This window comes from Dromaius novaehollandiae, chromosome 24, assembly GCF_036370855.1.
Source record: "Dromaius novaehollandiae isolate bDroNov1 chromosome 24, bDroNov1.hap1, whole genome shotgun sequence".
Taxonomy (NCBI): Eukaryota; Metazoa; Chordata; class Aves; order Casuariiformes; family Dromaiidae; genus Dromaius; species Dromaius novaehollandiae.
In genome coordinates this window covers 6,177,811-6,199,868 of record NC_088121.1, presented here as the reverse complement: position 1 = coordinate 6,199,868, position 22,058 = coordinate 6,177,811, and the positions used below count along the sequence as shown (strand labels likewise).

Sequence of the window (22,058 nt, the reverse complement as noted above, 5' to 3'; positions counted from 1 at the left end):
TCACGCAGTTTGAACTGATCTGATTGGCTGTCATCTTCGATAGCCCCAACAGGGCAGATGCTCCTGCTGGGCACGCGCAGTGGCGGGCCGTCGCTACGGCAACGCTGGGATTGGGGATGGGAAAGGGGGCTTGACTAGCAGTCGAAAGCTGCCACATTGCCTCAGCATTAACAGAGTCTTTAATAAACGCTTAAGAGGCAGCCCCGCAAATTAGTTATGACAGTTTGTGCAGAGAATCAGGTCTCCCCCACGCTCCTTCCGCCCTTCTCCTTTAAAGGGCCCATAGCCTGGACAACTTTGACATAATTCTGCAATAATTATCACTTGAAGAATTTCCACGCTGGAGTGGACGTCAGAACCCATCATGTCAGCCTGGCAATAAATGCTGACCAGCAATCCTGGCACTTCCCTCCCCCCACACTTTTTCTTTGCTTTTTCCATTTATGTAGTGGTGATAGTGATTTAACTTTTTTATTTGCCATTGTAACCTTATTTTATACCTACGTTTTTCGTATCATTTTTGCATTTCATTTTGTCTTTCTCAACAGGGAATGGACAACCAACAGCTCCCGGACGGTTCAATCCAGTTCAGGTGAAGCAGGAGCCTGTAGAAACCATGGGATCATCATCTGCTGCCACTCAGGACTCCTTGCAGGAGCACAGCTTGGACCTGAGCGTCAAGGATCATGGGTGAGAGAAGCGAGCAGGGAGACACACTTAGTTCTTCGCAGCTTGGAGCTCCGAGAATTTTCCATATCTGTAACATGAGAGGACACAGCGTTTTGATCAAAGTCAGTTTCACAGTGGCTGAGTTAGATGCCCCCAAGCAGGAGACCAAGAGGCTCCCTCAACTTCCCCTCAAGGGTGTGTTCTCCAACAGGTTTTTTTGGGCACATAAGCAGCTACTCACTTTCTCACAAGAGCCCCACTTGTTCCCCTCTTTGCCATTGGCAAAATTTGTTTAGTTAGATCTTTCTGCTGTTGTCATCAGCAGTTGATTGAAGACCGCTCCACTGCTGCACTTCGCCACACTGTTAGCGAGAGCGTTTACATTGATGTAACAAGGCATTGAATCAGGTCTAGGAGAGGCAGGGGAATTCTCCCAGGAGAAATTGGATACACAAAACAACTGCTTGTCTTGTTAACTCTGGCCTGGGTCTAGCATGTTCTCGTCTGTAGCTGTGATGACTTATCTTCGCACTGATGTGAATGCACCTATCTTAAAGCATCCAGACCACTTGTCCAGCATTTCTGCTGAGAATAGGAGTGTTTGGGGATTTCCTGTGTGGAAAAACTGCAACTGGGACAGATAATAGGGATAACTGAGCCTGGTCCATTCTGACACTTGTATGTTCTCCATACTTTATTTAGCCAAGCCTCAGTTAAGCACCTCAGCACTTGTAGTCAACTAAAGCTACTACTGATGCATGTGAAATACTAAGGCTGCATTTCAGTGTGTTTAGCTGTGGCTCTAGTAAAACTACAGTCTTAAATGTTGTTGCCTTGTCTTCTCTGCTGTAGAGAGGGCCTGTGTCATGGGCAGTATGAAACCTAGTTCAGTATCCCCCACGTTTTTCGGTGTATATTGCAACTTTCTAGCACGATGAAAGACTGAAGCTTCAGGTGGGCTGTGTGTCAGCAAGTAAGAAAGTGTGGTGTGGACACTAGCAGAAGAGGTCTGGACTGTTTAATTGCTGAAAGAACTCAATTCTAGAAACTGGTGAGCCTCTCCATCTTGGCTATTACAAGTAAGAGTCTGACCTGCCCCAGGGGAGGGTGGGCATCATTCTCTTCCTCTGAATGCAGCAGGTGAGGAGTGAGGCAGCTTGAAGGGAGAAGAATTAATCTCGGTGCTCACAGTCCCTGCGCACATCTTAACTAAACCCTGTTGGTTTGTGTGTTCCAGTAATGAATCAAATGGCCACACAGTCTCGGCAAATTCATCTCTTTTATCCTCGCTTATGAATAAGGTAAGAGCCATCCATCAAACGCCTTTCATTTCCCCCCACCAAGAGAAATTAAAGCCGCGATGGCGGCGGGGGGGGGGGGGGGGGAGATGCGTTTGTTTTTTAATGTTTTGCCTCTAATAAGATGAGTTTGTACCATTTAAATTTTGAGACCATTTTTCATCGGGTATAATTTCAGAGCCACTGCTTACGAATTAATTTAATGAACTGGCTGAAGAAATATATTGCAGCCTCTGACACCTTTTTTTTTCCCCCCCTTTTTTTTTAATCCTTTCTAGACGGAGGAGGGTTCTGAAAGATTTTTTCTTCCCCATTTTTATTTCTAGAACCTGGCAACTTCTTCCTTACTCTCTCTTTATAGTTACTCATTTTATTTACTTCAAAACATTTTCTTTCAGTGGAGGAGGGAGAGAGGAATCATTTGTTTTTATGAAAGAGAAGTTAGAAGTTTTGAACGAAAATGATCAATTTCTGCCTTTCTGGTTTGAGTAATGGTGTCCAACAGAGCCCACTTTGCCATATTGTAGAATATTTATTTTAAATAATGCATAGTTTCTTTTTCCTTACTTTTTCCTTAAATTATACATCATCTCAGATATATTTTCCCCTTTCACGTGATAAATTCTGCTGTAGCAAGATTAATTTTGCTGTTTTATACAACTGCATTTGGGAGCAGGGCAGCCTTTGAGCCTTGCTTTAACATCCTACTGTGTAATAGGTTTTAGAGGCATAACTATTGCCATCCCTTGGCTCTGGGCATTATATGCACCAAGGCCATATAACTCTCAAGAGGGCAAGTGACTTTTTCTTGTATTCACTCACCTCCTTTCTTTTTCATTTCATCACTCTCTTTCTCTGCGTTAATTTCTACTTTTACCCTTACACTACCTTTCTCCTCCATTGGCTCTCTTGTTAGCTTGGGGTTTTGGTACTTTCTTCTTAAACTTCCTCTCTTATTCATTCCTACATATTGTCCCTATAGTGCTTTCAGATATGCAGCTCTTTCTCTAGTGAGTAAATATACTTAATCTGTTCTCTGGGATTCTGAGTCCTTCCGAAGGCCCCCAGCTCAGGAAAATACTTCAATAGATATTTCACTTGAAAATCTCCAGTACTAAATGAGACTTAAGCATATGCTTAGAAATAAGCATTTGTCTGCATGCAGCCCTGCGTAAGATTCTTTATATTGTGCAGAATAAGTGCAGCACAGGTATAAAATACTAGTTCTTCAGGTTTGTTCCTTTTCTTTACAGTAGGAACAGGATTTAAGCAGTGACATAAAGCAGCAAAGAATAGAGGCTATTCCAAGACGAAGGATTGCAGAATCAAGCTGTGTGTGCTCAGCAACACATCATGCTTGCTTCTTCCCCTTGCTAAACACAATTTCTGCTCATAGTGAAATCCCTCTGTGACATTATTTGTCTAGGAAAAAAAACCCTTTACAGAAATTGAATGCCCAACACCAAAGGAAAAAGATGAGCTAAATTTCTGACTCTAGCCATAAAGAGCTGCAGTCTCCACATAGCAGCAGGGGCTTTACCTTCAGGGGGCATTAAGAGAGCCTCGAATAACCAGGGTTCCTGTAGCGTTGTGCAGTTTATTTAGGGGGGCTGTCAGGCTTAATTAACTGATATTTATAAAGGGCTTTGAGATCCTCAAGTGGGTGGAGTTTATAATGCAAGTATTGGGCCCAATCCTGCATTTTATTCATGCCTTGAATTTTACTGGTGTTACCAGAGGTAATTGAGAGAGCAGTAAAGCAGGAATGGGCCTGGGGAGTTCTTGCACATGTATTATGAAAGAAAATTTTCTCTCTAAGCACTCTTAAGTAACTTTCTTTTTCTATCCTACACATCCTGCGCCTGAACCTCTAAATCTTCTGTGTGTGGAATCTGTTTGAAGCCTTTCACACAAGGGAATCTGTGAGTCCAGGTCCTGTTTTGTGGACTCTCCATTAGCATAGAAAGTGAAGTAATTTATTTACTGAAGTTCTAAGAATTTTCCAAGGACTTAAGCGGAGCCAGAATTTTGCCCAAGTTGAATGAGAATTTCCTGCCTTTTTTTTTTTCCTCTCCAAAAAGCATACCTGATAGTCATTTAAAGGAGATATTCTTGTGCCTAGGACAAGATGATTCTAAATAAACTAGAATTTACCAGTTCTACTGCTGGCTCTGCACTGAGAGATCAGCATTTTGTAGGCGCTACGTAAGGTTACTATTGTTCCAGCCTGCACAGGAGTCTGTTCACCTTTTCTATGTTCAAATCGGGCATGTCTTCCTTCACCTCAGTTTCCTCATTTTTAAAATAGATATTGTGCTTCATTACATTACAAAAGAGCCATGAATATTATTAGATGGGCACCTGAGAACTTTTTGATAGTTGGGTAGAGGTTGCAGAAAAGCGAGGTGTTACTAAACTGTGCTGATGCAGTAGGCAGCCTGTGCAGACTTACTGTCTTCTCTTAATCTTCGAAGGCACAGCTTTCTGTGGGACAGTCCTGGGGGTATCCAGACTGGCAGCGTACTGGGCAGTGCACTGTGCTTGATGCCGTGTCCCTGTTCTTGTTCCAGATGTCCAAGACCAGTGCTAGCCTTGGCAACCTGCTGAACTTGAAGACAGAAGGAGAGGGCAGCCAAGCTGCAGCTGGGGAGCCAACACAATACTTGGGAAAGGCAGTGAAGGCACTTGTTCAGGAGAAACTCTCTGAGCCATGGAAGATGTACCTGCGCCGGTAAGGCAAGCATGGAACTGGGAATAGAGGACAGGGAAATGATTTTCTCTGCAAAGCGTCTGGCTCGTGTAGTGCACATTTGAATGCTGAGTTGTCTTGAATTCAGAGGCCTGAATCTGTGATATGCTGATCATCTTCTGGGGGGCCTTTAGTCCTCTCAGGCCTGACTGGCTGCAGTAGCTATTAAGATCCTACAAGCAATGACTGTGCAAGTAGAATTATTTTACAAAGAGAATTAGAGAGCCAGCTAGGAGCACATATCTTCACACAGTGCTATTAGCAGGCACTTAACCTCAGGCTTCTCTTCATTTCCCCAGTCTGCAGGTCCTGGGGACCTCCTGTGGGCTCTTCAGCACTGAACTGGTGTTAGACTGTCTTCAGTTATTACACACAGATCACAGAAGCCTTAAAATGCTTGCTGTGGAATTTTCTCTTGTCATAGGAGTAGGCTACAGAAACCAAACAGGGAGTACAAGGGGTATGGGAACTGGATGGTTTCTGCTGCAAGAACCAATGTTTTTATTGTAGACAGGGAGGCTTGTAGGGAAAATGGAACAGACACAAAACTCACCCACACACAGACACATGCACATATGTGCCCAGACAGACACATGCTTTGAGCGTACACAGATACACCCAGGCAGCCACATACGGGTTTGTGCTCTGACACAGATAGTTGCCTACATGTGCCTGTGGACATTTTGTAAATCACAGACTTTGACAATGGAAAAGACTAGAAGGTCTTCTTGTCCATCTGCCCCTGGCCAGCGCGAGATCCTTCCCTGCAGACTGTTCGCTAGCATTTTGTCCAGCCTAGTTTTAATTATGCCGAGCAGTGCGGCTGTTTTCTGGGAGCATGTCTCTGGGAGCATTATTCTACCACATAATATGTTTCACTGTCAGGATGTTTGGCTTTTTTTCCTGGTATGCTCCCTGAATTTCACTTTTCATAATTTCACTGCAGTACTCCAGGTTATATCCCCTTGAACCACAGCAGATAATTCCTCTCCTTAGTTGGAGTTCGCCCCCTTCAGATAGTCACAGACTTCTAGCATATCATTTGACAAAGCTTATTTGCTGCTTTTAATCTGACTTTGTAAATTAGTCCCTTCAGCCTGCCGATCCTGTTGCTGTTGTCGTTGTTCTTACTCTGAACGTATGCAGAATTGAACTATCACTCCTTTATCACCACACCAGATACGACAAGCCTCCTGGCCCATGTATGCAGCTTACAGTTGTGCTGCCTTCTTCGCATCCGTGTTACATTATGTGTATATATTATGTTTACCATCCGCTGTTACATTGGATTGCTTGTAATGTTGCTCTCATGAGTTCTGTATGTATAAAATACTCCCTCCTACCCCCAGATTTATTAGCTGTTTTTTTCCAAATATGAATCTGTCATTCTGAACCTTCCCCCTTGCCTTGCAAGGCCGCTCTGTGTTATTTCTCTCCTCTTGCACTGGTGTTTCCAGCTCCTCCCAGTTTAGTATCTTCTGTGAATTTCATTAACATGCTGTTTACTTCTTCTAGATTACTAATGAAGATGTTAAATAAGCTCAGACCTAACCAAAGTCATCCTTGCAGCATTCATGAGATGCCTCCTCTCAGCTCAGTACATTGCTATTTGTCATTAGCCTTTGTTTACGGTCCTTCAGCCAGTTTTCAATCCATGTAGTAGTATTCACATCCAAGCCAATTTGAATTAATTCTAAGCATATGCGAGACTGTATCAAAACGCTTTACTAAAATCCAAATATATTGCATGCCTTCATCCACTAATTTTGTAATTCTATCAAAAAAAGCAATTAAATTTGTCTGGCGAGATTTATTCTTTATAATCCTGATGCTGTTTATTGCTCATGGTTCCTTTATCTGCTAGATGTTTAATGATTTTTCTCCTCCCTCTTAATATTTGTTCCATTACTTTATTGGAAAGAGAAGTTAAGACTAGAGGTATGATAATTGCCAAAGATCACTTGTGGGTTTTTTTTCTTAAGGAATCATTACCTAGCTTAGTTTTGCCAGTTTCCTAGCACCTCCCTATTCTGTATGGCTTAAAAAATAACAAATAGTAATGCAATCAGTTTTTGAGTTAATTTCCATTGCACTTCAGGACACACATCCTCCAGACTGGTTGGTTTGTGTATATTTACATTTTCTAACCAGTCTCTATCTGCTGTTCTGCAAGGTCTTCGTTTCATCTCTAATTTTTTGCTGTGCCTTCTGTCCAAAGCAGGTTTCAGAGGGGCGCCCGTTCTTGACTCATCACTTCCCTCCCATTTTTATCCGACCTTCTTTCTAAGTATAGTACCTCTTGTCCCTGATAAAACAACCCCGTTAACTTGCATTAACTTGATTTCTTATCTCTTCTCTTATCACACTCTTACTTTCCTTTATCTTCTCCTTGCAAGCCTTAACTGACTGCATGTATTCTAGATCCACTGGCCCTTCCCTTTTCCAGTACAAGATTTTTTTTCTTTTTCTTTTAACCTCAGATTGTTAAGAGGTCCCTCCTGAGACCACACAGGCTGCTGCTCGTTTCTTGCTTTCCTGCTCGTCAGAGCAATTGTAGTCTGTTGCACCTTAATTATGCAAGATTCCTCAGCTAGAGAGTTTTAAATCCTTCCTGCCACTGCTTTTTACTTGATTTCTTGATTCCCTGTGATTCCGGAATTTCCTGGAATCCCATGCATTTGTGCTGCTGTTACTAAGTATGGTGAATCTCAGCAGTGGATGAAACCATGCTTAGTTGTTTTTGGCTTCTTGGCTGGTTCCTCTGAGATGGCAAGAGGCACATCTTAGATGGCTTTTGCTCTTGTTTCTGCATTGCAGCATTGTTTCTTCTGTACTTCAGCGACTGCGCTTTTCTCTATTTATGCATATCAGGCTCTTTTTGCTTTATAGGCGATGCTGTCTCTCTCCCATGTATGTGGTAGTGTGTGGTTTCAGGTGTGTGTGTGGGGGAAATAAAGGATCTAGATTCCCTTGAACCACTGTTTTTCCTTCCTTTTTTGCTACTTCTGGTAAATTCAAGCAGAGAAAATGAACCAGCAATGTTTCAGCAGCATCCTGTTGGTCTGGATTTCCCTTAACTTACTAACCTGTGATTGTTCCTCAGAGCTCTAGCATTTGTACATAGACACTCAAGAACGCTAATGTTTTCCATCATTTTGTTTCAGAGTAGTTCTGAATTTTGCACCCACTGAAGTGAATGGGAGTTTCTCAGTCAATTTCAACTAGAGAGAAACCAGGTTCTTGTTCTGCACGTTCAGATCTTTGTAACGTCATGCAGAAGTACTGTTTGTGCAGCAAGGACAGTGACATGAGAAACCAGACTGGTAGTAGAATTGACAAAAACAGAACGTATGTCTCTTCCAGCATCTCTTCTGGGGCTTTTTGTAAAATGCCTGCTTGTCTGCTTTGGTCAGGTTTGGTACCAAGGATTTCTGTGATGCACAGTGCGACTTTCTCCATAAGGTGCATTTCCATTGTGTCGTGGAGGAATGTGGTGCCCTCTTCAGCACCTTGGATGGAGCCATCAAGCATGCCAAGTAAGTAGGAGAGCATTAGTCTTGGGAAACCTAGAGGAAACGCTAAAACACACGTACTGCAGGAGACCTTACTGAGTAATTCTCTTTAGGGGTGGGAATGTATGCAGTCACGAGGGCAGCGGTTTGGGCATCCACGTGCATCCTGTGTAAATGTGCCTAGCTAATTTTTTTTTTTTTTCAGAACACCATGTTCCTCTTTAATTTTGATTGACAATAAATGTGTTCAATATGTGACAGATTTAGCATGGTTGAGAACGGGGCATTTGTGTTTTCACAAAGTGTGCAGAGTGCTTTTTAGGATTTAGCCCGGGCTAAGTTGATTTCACACTGCTGCCATGTTCTTGTCAATGTTTAATCAAACTTTATGCAATGGTCAGGAATTTGTCTGAATTGCACTCTTTTTTTGCAGTTTTCACTTCCGAACTGAGGGCGGAACTGTGAAAAGTAACTCGGAGTCTCCCTTCCCAACTACTGCTGAGACTAAGGCTTCATTAGCCCCATCATCACCATCTGCTACTTCCGTCACCATGGCGAGCGCTCCTGCCCTTGATGTGCCCACCCCGAGCCCAGCTACTGTGCCCTCTGCCCCCACGCTGCTAGCTTGGAAGCAGCTGGCTTCGACCATACCCCAGATGCCTCAGATCCCAGCGTCAGTGCCTAGCCTGGCAACTTCACCCTTGGCAACAACTTCCCTGGAGAATGCCAAGCCTCAGGTCAAACCCGGATTTCTCCAGTTCCAGGAGAAGTGAGTTGTTTCAGATGCTGCTTGCTTCCTTGTCCTCTTCAGCCTTGCAGTCCCCTCTGCCTTTGCTCAGAGTTTATTGGTATGTCTGTAACCACCCACTGAGGGGGGCTTCTGTGCAGAAGGTACTCTGGTCTTTATCTGGCAGAAAAGTTAATTTTAGAAATCTGTAAAATACCCTCAGCTATCCTTGGGAAAAACAGGATTTTTGAATACATCTGGGATTACTTTTAGGTACAAATTTAGAGGAGAAAGAAACTTACTGACATATCACTGGAGCCTTTTATACCTCATGAGAGGTGAAAAGAAATACATTTGTCTTTGCAGTATTTGTGAGGTTAAAGGGTATGGAGGCAGCACAGCATCTTTGAAGTTTTCAGTATGAAGCCTGACAGCCACATCGGAATCTTGCTTAAATCTGAGACTTACCATGATTTTCTGTGGTCTTTCAAAATCAGTGGGCAATTGAGAGAGTACTCAGTCATGCAGAGGTGAGCTGTTACTGCAGCTAAGTCCACAGAACTAGCTAAGACTAAATCTTTACACGTTGCAGAAAAGGAACCTTGCTGGATTTCTTCAGGATTGGCCCCAAATAAGATCTGCGGCCTTTTCATACAAATATCTGTAATTCAGTGTAATACAGCTTCATTTTTTTTTTCAATGAAAACCGGGGGAGGGGGTCAGATGGTGGATGGGAAGCAAGGTGCTTTGACTCTGTCTTAACCAGGAATAGGTCTTCCAGCAGCTTGAGGAATAGGGAGCAGGCATCTGTCACTTTAGATTTGTCAGCGTTTTGCTGTCCTGGCTGAACTTTTGTGCAAATGTAATGAGTCTCCTGAAATTCTTTGTCCCCTATTTGTAGCATTAATTTACAAAGTAATTCACAAGGGAGGTGTCTGACAGGGTCATACAACCCTTTTGTAGAGCTCTGCTGTGAAATTCTTTTAAAACATTTAAGACATTTGAGAATGCTGCTGTGATGTTGGTAACTCTTGTTCCCGGTCTATAGATGGGCAGAACGAGGCACAGAAATTCTGTCGTTTGCATGAGGCCACAGGAGTTCAGGGTCAGGTTAGGCATTACAACGTAGTTATTCAGGTGGGTGGAGCATATCTCTGGGTCATATATTTACAGGTGTTTGCCTCCTTTCAGGTATTAACTCCATATCATGTATCTGAGTGAGTAGCATTGAGTACAGTGATCTGAATCCAAGAGATGCATGTTCAGCTGCCTCTAATACTGACCTCTGTTTATCCGGCTAGAAATCCATGGAATGGGGGGGGGTGGGGAGGGAGAGGGAGGAGAATATCAAAACCATTTTGCTGAATAAATAGGCCACTGTACGCATAGCCTAGCCAAAGGAAGCTCTCTTGCACTGTGCATGCCCCAGAGTTTCATTTCAGTTATACAAAAATTGCTGATCCACTGATGTAAGTACAGGCAGAAGGGAAGAATCAGCATCTATCCAGAGCTGAAGAGCTCTTCAATTTGAAGTGCAGCCCTCAAAGACTACAGATCCCACCATGCATTGCTATATCTTAATAACCTTAATCAAGAAAGTGCACTGCTTGCTGGAATTGTAGTAGTGTCTGCCAGCATCAATTTTACTAAAGAGGAAGGTGGCTATGGGAAATCTGTAGGCCATGTTTGGAACAGAGGCTTCAGCTGGGCTCCCCTTGAATTAAATGTTGGCAAAGAAACAAATGCGTGAAATGAGTGAAGGTGATGATTAGATTTTGGATGTATTCCAGTGATCCCTGCCTGGCAACGGACTGCAAGTATGCCAACAAATTCCACTTCCACTGTCTCTTTGGGAACTGCAAGTATGTGTGCAAAACCTCTGGCAAAGCCGAATCCCACTGCCTGGACCACATCAACCCCAACAACAACTTGGTGAATGTTCGAGACCAGTTTGCTTACTATTCACTGCAGTGTCTCTGTCCAAACCAGGTAAGAGCAATTCAAGAAGCAGTGGACTAGCCAGAGTATGTGTGCTGGAAAAGACAGATAGGAAGTAACAAGTGGACTGTTACTGGAAGCAAGGCTGAGAGTTCATCCTTGGTCTAACTACTGAACTATGGAGAGTTCTCAATTACTTAGTCTAGTAAAACATTTGTTTTGCATCAAATTGAAAAGCCCACTGCTTTACATTTGTATGACTTGGATGAAGTGGACAAGGAAACTAGAATGAGCTAAGAGACATGATGAAATATCTGTGATGAATATGGGGGAAGGCCATATGTTAGGGGGAAGTGATGGCATCTTTGCTGTGGTTTAGGGTAGTTCAATGTAGAATAGAGCAACATAGAGTACACGCAGAGCAATACAGAATACACAACAGGGAACAGATTTGCATTGTGCCTTGTGGAAGATGAAACGGATGTGATCTAGACTATCAGTTTGGGCCTATCATCTCATTGTCTCAGAGGAGAAGCATTAGGAGCAGGCAAATGAGAATGCCTTTGTTTGAGATACGCTTAATATAACTTGCCTGTTTGCTTCCCTCTAGCACTGTGAATTCAGGATGAGAGGGCATTACCATTGTCTTCGTCCTGGCTGCTACTTTGTGACTAACATCACCACCAAGCTGCCCTGGCATGTGAAAAAACATGAGAAGGCAGAGAGAAGAGCAGCCAATGGCTTCAAGTACTTCACCAAGCGAGAAGAGTGTGGCAGGCTAGGTGAGTTTTCTTCTTTTCCTCCCCTCACCCTTCTCATCTAGTCTTTCCTATGTCCAGGCTGAGAATGCCATTAGTTAGTCTGCTAGTTATGGGAAAAGTGTATTTGGTTATTAAATCACAAAGCAAGAAATAGAACAAAACAGAAATCTGTTGCTGATCTGCCTGGGATGAAGCATAAGGATTCCTGTTTTCCCAAATAGGCCCAAGTTAAATGGGAAGGAGCTGTAACAGTTCTGTGTATATATTCGTCGGAAGATAAAACTTCCCCTTTGTGTTTTTCCTTTTGATCTAATTGTCAAAGGCCTTTTTTGTACTTTGCAGTCTTTTGTGCCTACTGCTTGTCTTGGGCAGAGTTGAAGGGTGCTCTTAGGAGTAAGAAAAGCGTAAGCGAAATGTCTGTTCTGATGAGCCTCTCTTGTGTAAGGAGAAGTCCTCCTGCATCAATTTCCAGTAGCTGTTTTGCCTTATCCCAGGCAGCTTCAAATGAAACTTTTTTTTCTTTTTTGGTAGCTGTCGCTAGGGCTGCATATTGAAAGCCAAAGGGTAAATATTCTGTCCAGAGATAGAGGTATGGGGTGGGGGTGCTCAGTGAATTTCTCCTTTCTCTTCCTGCCTCGTTCTCCACAGCCACTTCTCAGCAGCAGGGAAATACAGGACCAGAGAAAGACAGCATCGTTCCTTTGTGCCAACCTCTTACCAGAGTGTGGCCTAAGGAAATACCTGGGATGTGGCACAGCGCTCAGACCAGGGCATGCCCATTTGCCAAAACTGTTAGCAGCACTGCAGTACTTACTTAAATCTAAGGGCCTCTTAGGTAAAGCTGGTAAAACGAATGCATTACAACAGAAAGTAGAATGAATTCCCAGAGCAGTCTCCTAGAGCTTAAAGTCTAACGCTCTGAACAAGGGGGAGTCCCTAAAGCTAACCCTGACAGAGCTCCATCCTGAACTGCCTGGGATTCAGTAACCCTTTTAGTTGTGTTTTGGCTCAGCTTTATCACAGACCCCGTCTTCCCCGAGTCTGTCAACCCTGGCTTAAAGCTTTAACAAAATGGTTCAGAAGAATACTGCTTTCCTTTTTGGCCATACTGTCCCTTTCCCTGGATGCTGTTCTTTTTTTTTCTAGAATTACAGGGAAACAGTTAACTACAATAACCAGAGCTGAACTTTTCCCTTACACTTTGAGTACATAAAGAATTTATACCTGAATGGTAAATTGCTTGTGGTAACCAGGGCAATCAGTGTCAACACTCCACAGCCAGTCCTTACCTAGGTCTCATTTACACATGTCAGTAGATTCAGTGCAGTTGCTGTTATTTACTCAACTTTTGGTGTTTCAGGTGATAGCAGGGGCTAGACAAAGCAGGACAATGATATATGACACCCAGCCTACACTGCTGCCGTAGCAACAGGCGAGCCTTCACCTGCCCTTTGCTGATACTGTTTCAATCCCGCCAGCACTGTTTGTTCTCCAGCCCAAAGAACAGCACAGCGCGATGGGGAGGGCAAATGAGGTGGGGCTGTGGGGGAGTGGAATACCTAAACAAACATAAACTTGGCATGCACATAAAACACTATCTCTGAGCTGACGATGGGCTGGGCAATTCAGGAGCTCTTTGGCAGCAAGACGTCTACAGAGTGTGCATGTGTCAGCAGTGTTTATTTTGGGAGTGGAGGGGGTACATGTCTCCAGCAGGATGTACATATGCCTATAGCTTGGGCTTGTCATGCATTAAATGTACATTTAGCCAGGGCTATGTATTTACCCATGTAGATACAGACAAGCATGATAGGCTGGTGTAGCTGGATATGTTTGTGTAGGTGTCTGTGGTTGTACCAACGTGTAAATGCATGTCTGGTTTTCTGTACAGCTTTGTTCTTTGGGTTAAGGATGTATATAGCAGGTGCAGAAGCACTGGCCTGTTGTAGGATCTGAGAGAGTTTGTGTGCATGCATATATAGGTATATATGTGTGGGGGTGTGTATATAAGTAATATATATATAAACAGTTTTTTTATATGTATGTGTGCACACACATTTATATATAAAGACAGGTGTGTGTGTGTGTGTGTGTGTGTGTGTGTGTGTAGACAGATCAGTAAAAACTGGGCCTGTCTCCTGTCTGCAGCTCTGTACCTATATATACATTAAGGTATGTACAGGGGATGATGGAGACTAGATACAGCAGGACTGTTGATGTAGCTGTGTTTTAACTGCAACGAGCCCTTATTTATCAAATACAGAATGTAGCTTTTTAAGATTGTCTGATAACAAAGACACAAACTCCCAATATGTATGGCAGTAGCCACAAGGAGCAGAAGGTGTCAAGTGCTGCGTGCCAGAACCTGTATAAATTGTTTGTTGTTTTTAGCTGCCCATATCACAGAACAAACTTGAAGTGGCAGTAAGCACTTCCTGGCTCCTTTCTATACGATTGGAGAGTATGTCCAGCTGTAGAGCTTTTAAGAGATTGTTCTTCTGTTCTAAGAGTACAGTTAAAGGAAAAAAGACAAAAAACCCACACCTTTTCTAGTCTGACTAACAATAAACATGTATTTCTGAGACTGGATAACCTGAGGCACCACTAGTCATAATGGCATGACTAGGCATAATGATAACTTTAATTCCTTCATAACAAAAGGAAGAGGGATGGGACTAGTTTGCAGCTCAGGCCTACTTTTTGAATCCACATACACTGCAGTCCTCTTTTCAGCAGGTAAAAGATAATGGTTTTCATCCAGGACTGAGGAACCCATGACCACTGAGACCCTCCAACCCACCAGAAATCAATGTAGCAGCAGCCTTGCACTGTCTCCAGGGCATCTCCCCTACATTGCCTCTTCCTCTCAGGACTTTCACGTACTACGTACGTTGGTTTTATGTTTGCAGGTTGCAAATATAACCAGGTGAACAGCCACTTCCACTGCATTCGAGAGGGCTGCCAGTTCTCTTTCCTGCTCAAGCACCAGATGACATCCCACGCCAGGAAGCACATGAGAAGGATGCTGGGGAAGAACTTTGACCGTGTTCCTACTCAGGTGACTCACTGGTTAACTTGTAGATCTGCATGTAGCGATAGTTCTTTTGGTTGCTTACTGCAGAACAGCATTAGTGCCAAGACACTCGCACTCAGCCTCTTAAGGATACATCTGCATTGCAGCTGGGATGTGCAGGTTCACCTGAGCTAGCTTTAGCTGCTTTGGTTTCCATTATACTAGGAAAGGTGATGAAGCATAGACATCAAAGCACTACTTAGTCTGAACAGCCTTTCCTGGTGAATGGTAGAGAAAAGCATGTGAGAGGGCTAACACTGTAAAATGTTCATATTTATGACCTGCACTCCCTCCCTCTCAATATACACCAGTTGGCTTATTAAAATTAAAGTGCTTAGGCTCTGGAAGAATTGACCATTTTGGTTAAAGTAAACATATCCTGTTGCATGTGAAGAATTATTTGCTGCTACCACCTAGGATGGGAGAAATACCAGTGTCAAAATTTCTCTTCCCTTACCTGATTTAGAGTTGAGATAAGTTGGGACTTTTTTTGTCCTCTTTCAGAAAGTAGCAGGGCTGCATAGTTGCTTTTTTCTAACGTAACTGAGAGCAACGGGCAGATTAGGGTTGACCTTGTTTTGTGAATAAATTGAAGAGTGTCAACCGCAACACAGAGCTGCTGCTCAGAATGGTAGCAGCCCTGCAACCTCCTGTTTTTTCTTCTTCTTCCTTAGTTTCTTTGACTTCCCCATTGACCTGGGATATGAAACAGACTAGCTTTATTTAAACCCTTGTGGCTGGTCTGGCCCTAGGGACATCTTCTGGTATATGAAAAACAAAAGCTGCAGAAGTAAGATGGGAATCCCCTTTCATTCTACCACATGGGAATGGGAGGTCCCTGCTGGTTGTCAAGTATTTTCAATAAGTTAATTGTTCAAGTTCACTGCTGTTGGATTTAATGAGTTCACTGTGTGACATGCCAAGGAATTGGTGTTACTGTTGTGGTAGCTATTGCTCTTAATATGAAAAGATTAGGTAGAAGATTGAAACTTAGGAGAGATTTAACAAATTTGTCTTCACTATACTGCTTTACAGCTCTAAGATTTCTAGTACATGCTGAGCTGAAAACACTAGTTTTGACCTCCATCTCCTTCACTGGCCATTCCGTGTCACTTTAACAGGAGAGAGGTAGTCCTCATTGTCAGAGGAATCGTGGGAGCAAACAGTGCTAGTCTGCATGTGTTGGTGTGCTTAGCCCATGCAGCAGTCCAGCAAATAACAAAAAGAGGCTGAAAGCACAAGTCAGGGCACGTGGCAAAGCTAACATAGTTGCAGTAGTGCCACTGCCTTTCTGCGTTTAAAAGTACTAACTCCAGTTCTTCCTGCACCTCAGTGGTCAGTGGGCACTTACTGGTGTGCTTGTATATAAATTCCTTCTCGGTACTTACCCATGTGGCTGCCCAGAGGAGACCGTGCCGTGCCAGACCCCGACAGCTGCGTGTGTACAGAGCGTAGCAGGATACACACAGAAGAGCGTGGGTTTCGGGCTGCGTTCCTCTGCTGCGATGTATCAGCATGCAGGCGCTAGGGCAGTCATGCCAGTAGTCATATTCCCAGTCTCTAAATGCAGCAGGACCTACACAGTAAAGTAGTAATGCCAAGATTAACACCTCCTGTTTTTGAATGCATCAGAATCCACACACCAGGATATTGGTGCCAAGATTAACACTCCCAGCCTCTGAATGCATCACAATTCACATACCAGGATGCATGTGCCAAGATTAACACTCTGAGCTCCCCGTGAAGCAAGATTCATGCTCCCAGCCTCAGTGCCATAGGTTCCACTCGCAGGCATGTTCCAGCTATCCCCCAAGAACAGAGGCAGAGAGGAAGACGTGCAGACAGATGGTTTTGGTCTTGGCATCTTGCTTTTGGTGTGAAAGTCCCCGTCCTGTTTTCTTGCTGCAGGTTATTGGCCACACTCCAAGAAATGAAAAACTCCCCCATGTTGGCAGCATGGCACCCAGCCCAGCTTCATCAGGAACCCCAGCTTCCTTTCAGGGACCCCAGAGCATGATGGACACTGAAACAGATGAGTACATGGATTATACTGGCTGTAGCCCTGGGGGGATCTCCTCTGAATCTTCCAATATGGACCGCAGCTGCTCCAGCACTCCAGTGGGCAATGAAAGTACATCAGCAGGTAATAGAGAATGGAGGGGAAGTGGATTATCAGTCACATGTTCTCTTGAGAGATAAACTCATAAAGGGACGCAAAAGGAAACAGCACCTTAAAATGTAAACTGCACCAGTTCAGCTTCAGACATAGTAGTGCCTTGTACTAACCCAGTTCCCAGCCATCATTTGCAAGAAGAGCACCGTCTGAATATACACTTCAGGGTCCATGAACTAATAAGGATATCTTTCTTTCTCCCCCTGAAGAGAAGTTTTTATCCTGTATCTTGGTGCTGGATCTATTTGAATAACTGATCTTTTTTTTAAAAAAAAAAAAAAGAAAAAAAAAAGTTGTGGAGCTTTTTTGTCCCTGGCATTTCCCCTGATATCTTTTTGTATTTCTTTGTGCTGCATCTGAAGTCAAGCATTATCCTATACTCTTGAGGTTCAGAAAGACTGTACAGTAGCAAATATTATACACAGGGGCAGGGGGAAACTACCACATCTTCAGAAAGCAACATGTAAAAGCTCACTGACCTCCTTTCCTCATACAAAAGACTCAAGCCTCTTGTGCCACTTTGCACAGTGTTGCACAGAGGAGGGCCCCACCATCCCCCTCTTTCTGGAAGTAAGATTCTGTCATCGTTTCCTGTTTGCAGGACCACTGGATAGCCATCTCCCACTGCCCTGTGTTAGTTATCTTCTCAGTAGCCAGATATCCATTATGAAATCTGTATCATCTAGTGGTGACCCCAGGATCTCTTAGCTGTCCTTCCCAAGGTTAGGTGTTCCGTTCTAGAAAGGCTGCCTCAGTGAGTTTGCTTTAATTTCAAATACATTTTCCTACTTTTCCATCCCACACCAAATAGATAACTGTTACCATATAACCCATCTCCTTACGCAACCTTCATATGAACACTGCTGGATCATGATAGTGGTTTCCCCCATGGCATTATAGCTCCTCCAAAGAGTTTTTGGTGGGACAGCAGTTCCTGGGACTCTCTCCACTGTCAGCGCACCATCCACCTGAGTCACACTTTCTAGGGAATGCCCTCCCCACCGCCACTGCTATCCATGCAGCAAGGGATCTCACGTGTCCAGTGTGCCAGACCACCCTCACAGCATTTAGTTGGTATAAGCTGGCACCGTATCAGTGGACAAGGACCAAACAAGCAGGAATTTCTGCTTGAAAGACTGTAGCTCTTCCCTCATGCCATAAGGCCACTCCTTTCTGCAGAGATACCCCTCCTCTTCCTGATGCTGTCAGTTCCTTACCTTCCATTTCCTCTCTGTAACAGTTCCGTTTCATACATTTGTGAATGTATTTTCCATTTTCATCATATTGCTTCCGCTCTTGGGTTCTCATTTCAGTTCTTTTGTTTTTCTTTTTTGTTTGTTTTTTTTTTCCTTTTTTTCTGCTTTTTTTTTTCTCTCCACATTCTCCAGGCTGCCTGGTTCCTTCTACTGCTACTGCTGCTGCCGATGATGCTACCCACAATGCACCACAACCTCAGCCACCACCTCTGCCTCCATCTTTCTCACAAGCCCTGCTTAGGTCTCCCCTTCCCACCCTTCCCTATCTTTTTTCTCCATCTTGTCTCGCATACTCTCTGCTCAGTGCCACTCTTGGATCCAGCAGGGGCATTGTCATGCCTGCCACCAGCACCTCTGGGTTTTCGCCCATCATTGCCACTCCAACTCCAGTAAAAAGTGACGTTCCCTTAGTTCAGGATGCAGCAGGTAACAGTTCTTTGCTTTCTCTCTTAGTGTTCCCTGCCCATCTCCTTCCCCCACTCACCCTGCCCATGTTTTTCTCTGCTCCTTGGATTTCCTCTGGGCCAGTTGTTTAAAAAGAAAAAAGAAAGTATATGTCACTCTGTGTCTCATTTAACTTTATCCACGGGCCCTCCATGCCTACTCCATTTGACTACAGACACAGTAACACCAGGCTGTAACCACAGCAAGGAAGGTAACCAAAAGCATAGCAAATCATTGTGAAAAGTCAGAAACCTGCAAGTAATTTCCCACCGAGTCCAAACTATGACAATAAAACTAACAACAAAATCTGCAGTTAAAACTCACTTTTAGCCTCTTTATAATAGTGGGGTGGCCACAAAGCAAACTCTTGACCAGGTAGCGTTAATGAGACTTGGCCTTCCGGTTTAGCTCTTCTAGGCTACCAAGCTCAGTGCTTAGCCCAGTCTGCTGCACACATCTTGGCAGGTAGATGGCTGACAGGGTACCCAGTTCCAGGATTTCTACAGGTCCTTTCAGCTTCACTGCTTCCTATTGCTATATAAAGCCATAAAAATTCGGGCTGTTTTCCCCAGCCCAAGTAACAGAGACAAGGGAAGTCCAGTCAGTGTCACTGTGCTGACATCATCAAACATCATCATCAAACATCTCAGGCTGTTTCTCACACTCACTGTTATTTGCATCTGCTCATACAGCTGCAGCAAATACATCTAGAATTTTAAGTGTTAAGCTGCCATGTTTCCCATGTGTGACTAAGATCAGAGATGTCTCAGGCTGGGGATTCTCATTCCAGCTGGGAATGGTTTTTAGGGTGTGTCTCAATTTTGGCCTCTTTTCCCGACTCCCAGCTCTTTTCTAGTTAATTAAGAGCATATTTATGCTTAAAGTTCACATTTAGGAGGATTTTGGCAGCCCAGAAATGTCCCATTCATTCTTCCTGCCGGTTTCAGTGTGTGCATGTGTGGTAATGCACAAACCCAAGGTGAATGGTGAGGACTATGGCTGGAGGACCAGCTCTACTTGGAAGTTCAGAGGTTTTTGTCATAGGCCTGGGCAGGAGAAAGACCCTTGCCCTGTCCAGAGGAGTGTGTTCCAGTGAACAAAATAAGACACAAAAAATTAGGCTTTGTTTTGTTTTGCCTTTAAACTGATTTGCATGCAACCTGAAACACCTTACTTTTGTGCTAATTGTTCTCTGATTTTGTCCTCTTTATTTTTTTTTTTTTTTAGGTTTCATGTCTTTTATCTTTAGGTTTTAAAATAGTTTCCTGAATTTTCATGTCATTATTAGTTGATAGGACAGGCTTAAGGCATGCACTTACCATTGAGATTTGCTTGGGATTAAATCTGTTCAGGCTTGTAATCTTCAACTGGTTGTTAGGGACTGAGCATTGTCTAGTGGCTAGAGGACGAGAGAGAGAACCAGGTTTTCTTCTTTCCTTTTTCATACCTTGCTCTGAAACTCTGCCTGTATGAGAAAAGAAAATTGTTCAACAAAACTTTCAGGCACATGCATTTGAACTGTTGTAAAAGCTAGTAGATATTTTGTTACAGTTTAAAACAGTTTAATTCCTCTTATTCCTCTTTTTTTTTTTTTTTTTTGGTCCAGAGTCTTGTCCCTAAAATGTTGTTCCCATACAGCTATCTGAATGTAGACAAGATTTACATCCGTACTAACACTAAGAGGCTTGATGGTCTGGCTGTAATAATTTTCTTTCTAAAAGGAGGAGTAAGGAATTGGTCTGGATAGCAGGCAACGATGTCCAGGCAACGATGCGCTTGTCGCTTGGAAGCAGAGAACTAGATTTTACAATACAAAATGTTTTGGGGGGAGCAGATAGTAATTGGTCACAGATTCTATAGCTAAGAGCTTGCTAATTTGAAGTCTACAGTGATAGAAAGTTATTCTTTCCCTGACGGCAGGTTAAATTAGCCTTAACGTGCAGTTTCCAGCAGCTGCATGTCAGTAAGATGGTCTCACCATGGATGCCCGAAGCTGGCTTTCTTATTTGCAGTCTAAGTCAAAGTGCTATGTGACAAACGGGTGTGGAATATTTTTTGCTCTTTGCTCATCCTGCAATCTGTGAAGCCTACATGAACCAAACAGGGAGCTTAGGTTGCTGCTACCCATTCCATAGACTTACATCTTTTAGTACAGTGTCAGTTTAACTTTTGGAGGCTTCCCTGGCTAATCACCACCTTCTTTTAAAAGGTTGACATTTGAAGGGCCAGATATGGCAAAACTAGCATCCATCACTTTTAATACCTGCTTATCAGTCAGAAAAATAATTCTACAACATTCAAACAAACAAACGACTGCTTCACTCTCCTAGACAAGGATGCAAGCTAGTCTGGATTCTCAAGCCCCAGGCACTGCATGTCACAAATCATGCCTCCTTTTAACAGGATGGCAGTTCCAGCATGAAGATGAAAAAACAAACATCCGTGCCCCTACCCAGATGTATTAGTTGCAAACTGTAATTTCCAGTTACACTCACAGTTTTGCACTTGGTGAGAAATTCTTCTTTCCTCCAACCTTCTCTGTGCTGCATGTTGATACTGGAGGTTGTGGTTTGATTCTGGAAACAGCAAGCAGAGAAGAAAAAAGTTAATGGATATAATGGGGTCAAGTCCTTGATGTCAGCTTGATCCTAGGGGATGTGAGCACTAGTCGATTATGCTGGCCCTGTGAACGAAACTGGAAAATAGATGAGGGCTCTTTATTTACTAGGGGCATCGTGTGATTTTTGAGACCCAAGGGAAAGCTGTAAACTGGTATCTTCTCTCAGAGTTCGCTGGCTAGTGATGATGAGAATTAGCCCCATTGAACATCTGTCCATCTGTCTTTCTAAGTGCACTCATTGTAATATGTAGGCTCATTACAGTGAGGGATGTTCCGGTCTCCTGGCCAAAGTCCATCCTATTTCTATAACCCCCCCCCCTCACACTTTCAGTCACACATGGGATCTTCCTTCACTTCTTGCCTGTTCTTGGCAGTTGTAGCATATTATTTTGTCCAGCTTATGAAGAGTGTGGAGAGGGGAAATCAGTACACATGTACAGGTTTTAGAACACTTAAACACGTCTGACACTTTTATCCCACTAAAACTGTAGTAAAACACCTCAGGCCTTGCTTTAGAACAGGCCAGCTCCTCTATGTTGAGAGCAGGAGTAGAGATAAGTAGAAAAGGCTGCGAGACCAGCAAAACAGAGAAGCAGCAGTTCCTATTTGGACAATATCACATACACAAGACTGACAATTAAAGGCAAGGTGGAGCGTGCTCGAAGTTGAGGGTGTGATGTACAGCAGGCACCAGCCAGCACATGATCCCAGAGTTCAGCTTACCTGGAGCTTGAGAGATGAGCTGCGGGGTGGGAACAGTTGCAGCACTGTGTACCGGGCTTGCAGGGATGGTTATAGGAGATGAACAGCAACCTGCCTGTCAGCAATACCACTCTCC

General features: G+C 43.6%; 1 protein-coding gene and 1 long non-coding RNA gene across 5 annotated transcripts in view; one reads left to right on the top strand and one right to left on the bottom strand.

Annotated features, from left to right (window-relative positions):
* Positions 1-22,058, top strand: part of CASZ1 (castor zinc finger 1) — a 179,191-nt gene that overhangs the window by 151,106 nt on the left and 6,027 nt on the right. For all 4 annotated transcript variants that reach the window (XM_064525591.1, XM_026095548.2, XM_064525590.1 and 1 more), the window contains 9 exons: positions 549-690; positions 1,907-1,970; positions 4,538-4,698; positions 8,130-8,252; positions 8,662-8,997; positions 10,746-10,944; positions 11,504-11,675; positions 14,564-14,712; positions 16,636-16,870. In XM_064525591.1, the coding sequence (XP_064381661.1) occupies positions 549-690; positions 1,907-1,970; positions 4,538-4,698; positions 8,130-8,252; positions 8,662-8,997; positions 10,746-10,944; positions 11,504-11,675; positions 14,564-14,712; positions 16,636-16,870 (1,581 nt within the window). The remainder of the gene's footprint in view (positions 1-548; positions 691-1,906; positions 1,971-4,537; positions 4,699-8,129; positions 8,253-8,661; positions 8,998-10,745; positions 10,945-11,503; positions 11,676-14,563; positions 14,713-16,635; positions 16,871-22,058) is intronic.
* Positions 458-22,058, bottom strand: part of LOC112980590 (uncharacterized) — a 29,387-nt gene continuing 7,786 nt past the window's right edge. Inside the window, exons 2-6 of the long non-coding RNA XR_003258460.2 lie at positions 21,096-21,176; positions 19,920-20,065; positions 16,430-16,750; positions 16,116-16,303; positions 458-757 (exon numbers count right to left, since the gene is read on the bottom strand). This is a non-coding gene — a long non-coding RNA (uncharacterized LOC112980590). The remainder of the gene's footprint in view (positions 758-16,115; positions 16,304-16,429; positions 16,751-19,919; positions 20,066-21,095; positions 21,177-22,058) is intronic.